Source organism: Theobroma cacao, chromosome 1 (genome assembly GCF_000208745.1).
Source record: "Theobroma cacao cultivar B97-61/B2 chromosome 1, Criollo_cocoa_genome_V2, whole genome shotgun sequence".
Lineage (NCBI taxonomy): Eukaryota > Viridiplantae > Streptophyta > Magnoliopsida > Malvales > Malvaceae > Theobroma > Theobroma cacao.
In genome coordinates this window covers 5,257,949-5,268,844 of record NC_030850.1, presented here as the reverse complement: position 1 = coordinate 5,268,844, position 10,896 = coordinate 5,257,949, and the positions used below count along the sequence as shown (strand labels likewise).

At 33.0% G+C, this 10,896-nt stretch overlaps 2 protein-coding genes across 2 annotated transcripts; one reads left to right on the top strand and one right to left on the bottom strand.

The window, feature by feature from the left end:
- LOC18611562 (ubiquitin carboxyl-terminal hydrolase 3) lies at positions 37-5,082 on the bottom strand. Its single transcript, XM_007047882.2, has 6 exons — positions 4,666-5,082; positions 3,399-3,515; positions 2,418-2,516; positions 2,000-2,188; positions 1,160-1,341; positions 37-776 (listed from the first exon to the last, which is right to left on the bottom strand). The coding sequence occupies exons 1-6, from the start codon at positions 4,780-4,782 to the stop codon at positions 374-376; spliced, it is 1,107 nt and encodes a 368-aa protein (XP_007047944.2). The 5' UTR covers positions 4,783-5,082; the 3' UTR covers positions 37-373.
- On the top strand, positions 7,652-10,693 carry LOC18611561 (50S ribosomal protein L29, chloroplastic). The gene is made up of 2 exons (XM_007047881.2): positions 7,652-8,135; positions 10,338-10,693. Exons 1-2 carry the CDS (start codon positions 7,653-7,655, stop codon positions 10,512-10,514), a joined length of 660 nt encoding a protein of 219 aa, XP_007047943.2. The 5' UTR covers position 7,652; the 3' UTR covers positions 10,515-10,693.

Sequence of the window (10,896 nt, the reverse complement as noted above, 5' to 3'; positions counted from 1 at the left end):
AACAACATCTATCTAGGAAATTGGTAGCAACTCCAATAGCATTGCTAATGTTAAAAACATGCTCAACCATGAAGAATACAAACTGTCTCTGTGATATTCTCACACCATATACACTGCTATTTTTTTTCCTCTTATTGTGAAAAAACAAGGACAGTGTGCTTCCACTATCCACTGTACATGGCAACAACCTAAGTATACATTCTTTCGCAACCCACATCACCTCACTGATACATGCCAGCTCTTCCCACAAGGTTGGAAAATGATTTTTTTTTTAATAAAAGTGAGAAAAAAATTTAATACGCATAGACAATTTTAAGAAAAATGAGGTCCGAGAGATTAGAATAACTACTGTTGGCGAAATCAAACCTTCTTCTCAGCTCTTGTTTGCACCAAGGCTTTCGTAAAACAGGATATACCCATGATCTGTATTACTTGAATACTCCTGGGCTGACCCAAAAAATGTCTGAACTGCTGACTCATCGATCATCTCCACGTTTTCGTCATCAAAAAATAGCCAGTGGTTATGGCTTTTCACAAGGCTAACATAGTGCCCATGGTTTGGTCCACTACCCACATGAACTACTACAGCAAATAGAGAATACTCTGAATCCGCGTCCTCCACAGTATTGCTCAGCTTCAGCTCAAGTGGAAACACGACGCGGTAGGAGAGCTTCTTGTACCGGCCAAGCTGCTCAATGTACTTGAACCGCTTCAAATGAATAACCAGGATGTGAGGAGGCTTCTTTATCTTCATTCTCTTCTGGGCTTCTTGCAAACTGCAAGTAACTAAACATCATTCCTTTCCAAAGTTTAATTGTTTATATGATATGCATCTTTGGAACCATCTAGGTATTAAACTATAAACTTTGTATCAAGTTACAAACTATTTGTAAAGACAAAACCATTAAATGCAACATTCTCGGTTTAATTTTTGAACTATTAAGAAAAATGGATAACACTAATAACTCATTTGAGCCCATGACCAGAATTGGCCATTCTGAAAATCTCACACATGATAAAAGGAGTCAAGTAAATATTTATATCAATGTAAACTACATTACAAGATGAATCTTAAACCATGTGAGAAGAAAACGGGGTAATAATCAATTACAAACTAAAACACATCAAGGGATTTAAAACATGTATAAAGGAAAATTACCTGCAGCACTTGTCACAGAAAAATTTGTCCTCTGCGTTCAATGTCTCGGTAGAACTAAAATTTTTCAAACAGCTAGTTATTGAACTGTTTTGTTCAATGTCAAGGCTCAAGTCAAAGAAAATTTCATCTCTTGCTGTCACTGTCTCACATCGCAAGCATCTTGTCTCATTGGTAAGTATTCCCTGTCTCAAATTACCCCAGGAGATGATAAGATTCTTCCCAAAATGCACAGAGCAAACAAACAAAAAGCCACACACAAAAACTCACGAGGTAACACAAAGAGGAGGGATTTGGGGCACAATTGTTCTACTAAAGAATTCAATGGAGAGTAAAAGTATAGCAAAGCATAGCATTCCTTTATAAACATTGTCAATAAATAAGATGTAAGAGGGAAAGATACAGGCAATCACCATTCATTGTCGTTATCTTATGGATTATAAATGAGATATCATAATCATATAAAAGTAAAAGTAATGCACTAATGCAAGTACCAATATTATTTTATGCTAGCAGCCTACATACAAGGACCCACAAAAAGATTTTAGCCATGATATCCTGAAGCATTTGCAGATAGTATGCTTGTATTTATTTCACTTTCTCTGTCTATTAAAGCATAGGTTAAATTAATTTTTCTTCACAAATGCTTTCAGACCTAATACATTCCTATAATTTTGGTCATGCTGCCAAGGTTTCAATTTTCAAAGTATGTTATAATTTCCTTTAGATATAACCCAACCAAGAATATAACTTGATTTCATCTTTATTTTGTGTCAAGCAAAGTAAACACAGCACAAGCCAGAACAATTAATCAGAATATAGAAATATAACTAGCAAACTCACCTGAAAATTCTTGTGTACCCATGTAACCAAAGGCTCTTTTAGAACACCATTTGCCTGAGGATTCTTTGGCCCATTTGCAGTCTTTTCAGGTGGTGATGAAGTTTCTGCATCATTTTTAGCTGCTTGAGCCTCTTTCTCCAATATGTCGACAAGTTCATTTAGCAAAAAATTCAAGAACTCATGAGCATCCTACCGAAGAAAAGAGAGACAAATAGTTATTCTCTTCTGCATTTTCCATTGAAGAAAATAAAGTCCAAATGTTTTGGTTGACATGCCAAGGAAAAAGCTACTACTTTACATTAATTGAAACCTTGAACCAAGCAAATATAACCGCAGCATAGTTGCAAGATGAAAATTCATCAATATAAAGGAAGTGAATGCGGTACTTGAACCAAACAAATAAAAAGCACTTTACTACCTGGTGCATATAGCTGCGGAAAAGCTCATTTTGTTTCTTCAATCTCTGTACAAAGCGCTTTGGCGCAATGACACCTGTTTTCTTCTTCTGCGAACTTATCTAAACATAAGGAACAACCAACTGTTGGTCCCTATAGTAATAAAGTAAAACCATATATGTGGCATGAATAAATATGGGAGAATATATCAGTCCACTAATAAGATTTGCTGAAAACAGAAAAAGTGTCACCTTCCCAACTACAGCTGAAATTTAGGACTTTAAATGGTCAAAAAGAAAACCTTGAACAAAAAATTTTGCTGGGATATAAGCAATTTTCCAAAAGGATAATATACTCTGCAATTATTGAAGTATAAAACCAAACCCTTTCAAAAGAAAATGAAAGGGGGAAAAAAGGAAAAAGAGAAGCAGATATGAGAAAGGAACTCTTGCACAGGAACATAAAGCAGATCATACACACTGCATAAAATCTGATAGGATTTAGAGATAAAAATGATTTATCAAAAACATTAGAACGATTAAAAATAATAAACAAAAATGCACACACATCATCCCTTCTTGCAAGTAAGTTGAAACGAAGCCAGGTCCTTGTGCAATGATAAAAACTTTAAAAGCTATTTGACAATAATAGAAATCTTAATTTCTGATCAGATCTTGTTAAAAGATTATACGGTGAACCATCTTCATTACATCATGAACATGATATCTTAGGCTTTCATTCTTCTAACTAAATGCACGTGGGCTCCTAGCATGCAAATAACAAAAGAAAAAATAACTAAAAGAATCTCTTGAAAATCAAGGTCAAGACCAGAACAAGGCATTGCAACTTATGTGCATTGTTATGGTAAAAGGAAAAAAGAAACTAATGCTACTAAACATCATTTTAAAATAAATTCTTTGACTCTTCAAAAAAAAAATACATTTCAACACCATTGGCTTCTATACGACAAACTACCTCCTATGCCAAAAAAGCACACTTATTACCTGTGTAAACAGATCTGCCAAGCATGTCAGCAGATTCTCTTCAGCATCAGCAACATTTTTGTTGCTTGAATAATATTCTAGCAACTGTTCACGAAATGGGACACAAAAATAAAGTGCCTGACAAAAAATAAATAAATGAGATGAGACATTGATCAGCAACTGAGGGGGAACCGTCGTTCAACAAATTTAAATAGTAACATCCAACACTCAACATAAAACTATACCATATCCTGCCCAAATGACCATAAATGCGCTAATCATGTAAAATTAATGGGAAAGCCAAGCAGCAAAGATCTCAGAGTCTCATAGCATAAATTTTTTTTTTAAAAAAAAGAAGGTGGTCACAGGAACTAAAGAGTCTGGTAACAGTATATAGCATTTAAACACTACAGTTGCATTCATCCAGATATGAGTGTTCAAACAATTCAGATCTTGTGTAATCTAAGTCAACCTCTCAATGCCACATGAAACTTTCAAAATCCACTAGCTATCATACCATGCATAAACTAATCTAACCAAATAAATTCCAAATATTTCACAAAACTCACCTTTACAACAATCACACAGCTTAATTGAACGAAGAAACAAAAGCAATATTAAAAATATTAGAAATCTAAAATATCTTAACAGGAATGATGAATTGGATAATCATTTATTTTATCACCAGCATCCAACCCCGAGACTGCTTTCTCTCCCTAATATTAGTTGTCGTCTACCACGGTCAATGTCTGGTCTACACCATCTCAGCAAACAAATGAAAAAGCCAACCTTCCTAATTTCAATCTAAATTTGTTACAACCAAGTGACCTGAATGCAACACGGCTAGTCATTACCAGAGAACTTCACTGCTAAACATAAAAATGATAGAACCAAATCCAAATCAAAGGTTGTAAATTGGATTCAGGGATTTTCCAAAATTTATTTGCTTTCTACCGCTATCAGCTAGCCGCATGAGCACATTTTCCAAATCATCAACAAGGAATCACCAAAGAAATGCTGCTACAGCAACCGAAAAGTACAAACCGTGAAAACTTGCATAAACAGCGCTAATAAAAAATATGTACCACAAAAAATTCGCACAAAGGAAAATACGAAAGAAAAAAATATTCATAGCTTAAAATTCAAAAGCAATCAAGTTCATAATATTGGAATTAACATAAACGATCAAATTCAACATAATTTTTTTAAAAGAAAAAAAAGAAAACCGAATTAGATTCAAAATTTAACCGTTATTAAAAAGGGGAAGAGGAAAACAAAACAAAAAAACCTGTAAAACGCTGTTACAATAACAAGTGTTGCCAAAGTTTTCGAGGCCAAAATATCGTTCGCCTTCAGGGAACTGGTCGCCCAAAGCTTTCTCGAGTTTTGAACCCGCCGCGCCCATTTATAGAATTGACTTTTTGTCTACAACTCGAACACAGATCTTCTTCCGACCTATTCAACTCAGCGATTCTATTCTATCTTTCCATTCACCACTCGCTCGCTCTCACTCTCCTCCGTTCGATTTGAATTCCTTTAGGGTTTGTCTGGAGGAAGGGAAGAAAAAAAAAATAACTTGTTTTCGTTTTTCCTATTTCCGTTTTGAGGCAGTGAAAAACAGGCAAAAGGAAATGAGGGTTTGTTTTTGTTTTGTTTTGAGAGCGTTTGGGGAGAGACGAGAGACGAAGAAAATAAAGATGGTAAAAGAAAATGGTGGCATAAAAATATAAATTTAATTTAATAAATTAATAAAATAGATGGAAAAAAAATGAACGCATCACAAATGAAAAAAAAAAGGGTAAACTACATAAGAATAAACTAATTGACGCTTTCTTATTTGCTATTGCCACTCATGGTCATGTGATGCCTAGCTGTAAAATGAAAAATATAAAAAGGGATTTTGGATGAGTTGCAATAAATAGGTCCTTTTTTACTATTATGCGTCAAATTTCTAACCTCAGTCTTCTTTTGTTTCATTTTTTTATATATATGTTCTTTCTAATTGATAGGATTTGGAATATTGGATAAGATTTCCTATGTTTTTCCATGTTGTTTTAATTAAAATAAATAAATAAAATAGTTTAACTTATTTATTTGGCCATGAATAAATCTCATTTAAACTTTTATTGGTGAATAACAAATTTTAAACTTTATTGAGGAATTTGACAATTTTTTTTTGAAAAAACAGAAAAGATATTAATAACCATACGTTAATTAATAGTAATATATCTTATCTTATCAAGAAATCAACAGGTCATATTCAAGTACTAAAGGCTCACACTTGATAAATTTTGAGTATTAACTGTTAATTTATATTATTAACAATTCCTTTTTTTATCAAATCGTAATTTTGAATATAGAAAATCTATATTTTTTTAAAAGTAGGAGATACGTAAATACCATTAGGCATTGGATCGAACACATAAGTACTAATTTGAATTATTCATTTTAATTTATGTAAATTAGAACAACCAATCCATTGATTTTGAACAGATATGAAAAAAAAAAAATAAGTGTTAATGAGTAATATTAGTTTAAAAGAGAAACGTAGTTATTAATTTACAAATGCTCGCTCAACCTCATTCTGAGAACCTTTATATGTCCAATCCTAGCTCTACCATACAAATTACTTGCAAAGACTTGTTCAACAAACATGAATTTAAATAGTGTTTGTTTTATTAGTTCTTAAGATCATCGTCATAATCTTATCATTCATCACGATATGCAATTTATTAAAACTTAAAAATCAATGCCTCTCATAACTTAAGGAAAAATGTCATACACTTATACATTTAATTTTATAGTAAATATAACTTTTTTATTTTAAAAATTAAATTTGAATCTCTCATTTTATAAAGTAAAATAATTCTATATATGTACACATATTTACATTTATATCTCATATATTTGAATGTCATCCATATAAAGTTATTAACTCAATAATTCAATAACATCAGTGCATTTGACTCATTAATTAATACATGGTCTTAAAGTAGAATTCGAATCTTATTTTTTAATTAAAAAAAACACAATAATCCAATAATATAGATCTATAGAATGGTCATCTCATACCAAGCCTATGCTATGTGTTATAGCATTCTTTTTAAACATAAAAATCATAAAATATGTTAGCTAGCCTAAATTCCATTTACATCATCATTCCTTTTTTAAATAATAACAATAATAATAATAATAATATTTTTCTGATTAAGACGCTTACGAAGAATAATCCTTTTTCCATTATTAATTCCTCTACAAGATTGGATTGGAGTTCAAGTATTTATCATTTAATGCTAAATACTATTTTTAACAAGTATCTGTATATCATTAGGGCATTTGTTAGCAAAAATTAATCATCATAATAACATTATAGCAAAGTGCCATGAGATTGAAGCTAAGAAAATTGCATGCATTTGTTGCAAATTTCCAGCAATCGAAAAGAATTAATTAATTTAATTAGTGCTTTGTAGATCACCCAGAAATACAAAGCAAAAAACTAGTTGCATTATTGCTTTGCCGGTGGCAAGTGGCAAATGGCAATGGCAGGCAAGTTTTTATGTCGTGTTGACTTTCATTAAGTGGTGGTCACTGGTCACATTATTACCCTTTATTTTTACGAATCTGCATTGAATTTTTCTTCTTACCTTTTCAAAATTTTCTCCCTCTTAATGCATTCAAGTCGTACATTAGCAATAAAAATGGATAAAATAACATCTTTATAAAGGAAAAACAGTAGGTTTGGTTAGGAAAGGATATTTAAAAGTGTATATTTTGTTTAGAAATTGTTTTCAAACTTTTTGAACAAAAAGTTGACTATTCGCTTTGATTTGGTAATATTTCTTAGCAGACGGATGTGTAGAGTTTCTGAATTATATGCTTATATATCCAAAGGAAAAAAAAATTGCAACAAACTCAATTTCAAGTAAGAAAATTCTTTGCACAACAACCCAAATCAAAAGCATAAAAAGAGAGAGGGAAACAAACATTAAAATTAAAAAGGAGAATTGCTAGTATGTTTTAAAATCTCATGTTGAGAAATTATTATCCAAATAAAAATATCAATCAAATAAAATTTTAATAATTCAAAGTGTTTGTTGAGTTGGCACTTGCAGATATTTTGAGAGTTAAGGTTTGGATTTGTTTTTGTATTTGAAATAATAAAATTATTATTATACTAATATTTTAATATTATATTTAAATAAATTACGTTTTATATATCTAAAAAATAATAGTTTTAAATAAAGTAAAAAAAAAAAAAAAGGCTAAAAGGGGAAAATGCCTTATCTATTTTTTCACTGGAAAAAACGATTGAAAAAAGAAAAAACTTTTGCCTTATCTACATTCCCAAGTGAAGCACTGGAGAGGAAGCGAGCTCACGGGGAAACAAGCCACGAAGACAGAGCTGAAGCCAAACAAGGAAAGATGTTGAGCCTCTCAGTTGCTTCCCCAACAACCGTTACTTTCCCTCCAAAACCCAAATCTTCAATCCCCAAAACTTCCTTCAATGGCGTCCGAATACAGCACTTATGTCCCCGACCATTGCCTTCTCAAACGACCTCGTTTCGAAAACCATCAGCGTCGTCGTCAGTGGTGATGATGGCAAAGAGAGAAGAAGAAATGAAGGAAATAAGGGCCAAAACGACTGAGGAAATCAACGAGGAAGTGGTTGAGCTAAAAGGAGAGCTTTTCATGCTTCGTCTTCAGAAATCGGTTCGTAATGAGTTCAAGTCTAGCGAGTTTCGGCGTATGCGCAAAAGGGTATTCCCCCCCCCCCCCCCCTCCTCCATTCTGGTTTTATTTATTTATTTATTTATTTTTATTTTTATTTTACAATTGCATTGGATTTGAAATGGGATATTAAAATCTGGGTTTTATTATAGTTTTATGTTAAGACATGGTAGAAGGGAATGATGGGATTTTGAATTCCCATCGAAGTAGAGTCTTACAAGTTTCTATAGATAGGAGCTAGAGAACTTTGCTAAAAACACAAAAAAATGTCAATGTTAATTGTGATTCAAGTTTCCAAAAATCTAAACTTTGGTTGGAAGATGCGAGTGAGAATGATAAATATATTTTGATTAATTTGATAAGCAACAATTGTTTTCATATCATTAGAAGTCAAAAAATTTTATGGGGTGCTGTTGTCATTGCAATGCATTTGCCTTCAAATTGTGAACCAAAGAAGCTTAATGCAAAGATTTGATATTGTGAACTTTGTGTAATCAGCAGCATAACCATCACAAGGTTAGCTTTTTGGATATGCATCTGTATGCGTGTGTATTTCTTCATCATCCTTCTTATTTTTAGATTTGGTTGGTTCTTTATTCTTTTTTCCTCTCGAAATTTGGGGTGCTTTCTTTTGCTTAAGTTGTGTAGGAAACCAATGTTGTTATGGCCAAATGGCACGGATCCTCTTATGAAATTAAGAAGGGAGGCTAGGACATAGGCCTTTGCAAGAGAAGGGGTGTTAAACCCTAACATCTGAAAGGAGGATATGTTCTATGTTTCATGTGAAACCTTGATGGAAAAGTGAGTGGGTGGGCTGTACAAGTGGTGGCTTTGGTAGCTTGTTCTTGATGAATATGTTGCCTCCAGCTGGTTTTCCGCTTTTTCTGTAATTATTATTTTCTGTCAAATTGGATTCATTCCAATGTCAAGAGATAAGAGGATGGCCAAAGAGGACAGGGATGGAACCATATAAAAGGACCTCAGTTTTACCTGAGTTTGCTGAGGATATGGTCTTAAATAGAGGTGTGTTGTAATATTATCTGTATAGGTAGCTGATGCTGTATAGTGAGAAAATTTGTTGGTTGTTGTCGTCAACGGTGGTTTGAGATTTTGTGGCTTTATTTGGATTATGGTTAAATTCAACTGCTTTTTGAAGTGATCCATAGTACAGTAGAATTGTGTACTGGGTAGATATAGCTGATTGACAGTTATCTTTGCCAGATATTTTGATTATTCCATTTTCTTGCTATGCCTGGGCTCAGACATTTTGCAGTAAAAAACAATTTGTCTAAAAATTGAGTGGAAGCAGAGATTAGCAAATAATATGGCACTTCTCCAATAAATTTTCAAGTTCATTGTTAAAGCAGTATTTGGACTTAATGAAAGACACCCTTTGCCATGGTCTTTTATTGATATAATATTATTTAGAATAGTGTTATCATCCTTTGCATTGTACGGGGAGCACCTTGAGGGTAAAGCAAAAGCATACAAAGGTAACCTTCAAACTCCTTAAAATATATCATGGTGAAATATAACAGCTACCTGAAATGGTTGCCTGAGCCTCATGTTACCCAAACTTAAATTATGCTGATGTACAAGTAGTAGCCATATTTAGGTGTGATCTGGTTTCACTTAGGGCAGTTGCAAGAGGATAGAGGCTAAAATGAAGTCATATAAGCATGGCTAAGAATGAGTGTGTGGTAGGCAGGATGTATTTCATTGTTTGAAGTGCACTGATGAAAGAGAAATCATGCTGTAGACCTGATATTGCTGATATAAGCGTCTCCTGACTGTAGTTGAGCATGCTCCCCTTTGTTTGCATGTTTATCTCTTTATATTTTGGTTGTGGGAGAGAGGGTTGTTAGAGGATTTCTTCTATTATTAAAAGTGCTTGTAGCATGCTTATTTTAAAAGGTATTTATAAGGGGTTGATTCTGATCATTTTACATATATTATATAAAGTTAGACCGCTCTATCATTCGTCATGGTGCCAATATATGTGCTAAATTGTATTAGGGACAACATACATGGATTTTACATTCTGTGGTCCCAGTTCTCTGGTTACATTGCAAACCAATAGAGACAAGAAGGCAGATAATTGATGATCATATACTGTTTATGCCCTTTGTAAAGATTGAGGGTAGTTTTACTGTGTATCTAAGCGTAGTTTTTCTGTGTATTTAAGCTTTACATTGAGCATTATTGTAACAAAGAAAGTGTTCTTCTTGATAGATTGCTCGCATGCTTACTGTTAAACGGGAAAGAGAGATTGAGGAGGGCATCAACAAGCGATTGTCAAGAAAGCTTGATCGGCGATGGAAGAAAAGCATTGTTGTAAAACCACCCCCATCTTTGATAAAGTTGCGAGAGGAAGAGGCAGCTGAACAAGCTGAGAAATCTGCTGCTTGAACCATGCCAAATACTTCACACTTTCATGGCTTAAGAAGGGCTCTTTAAATTGTTGCAAATTCTATTTTAGACCATTTTGTGCATAGTATTTTGTTGTTGTTGATAGGATTCTCTTTATTTTTGGTTTACCTGAGATTGTTTATTAATTTGGCTCTTGGAAGAGCACTTCACAGATTCAATCTTCCCATACCAATTCTGATTGTCATTAAATCTGCATTTTAACCCATTGAATTGAGTTTATTAAACCAAACTTTATAATCTTCATCAACAAAGCTTGTGAAAGCAGCTTGGATCACAATGTCTTATTAAGTAGAAGTATTTCACTGTTCATTTTGTAATTTCTTATAATAAAACAAATTCCTAACTATTTTTTAATGATGTT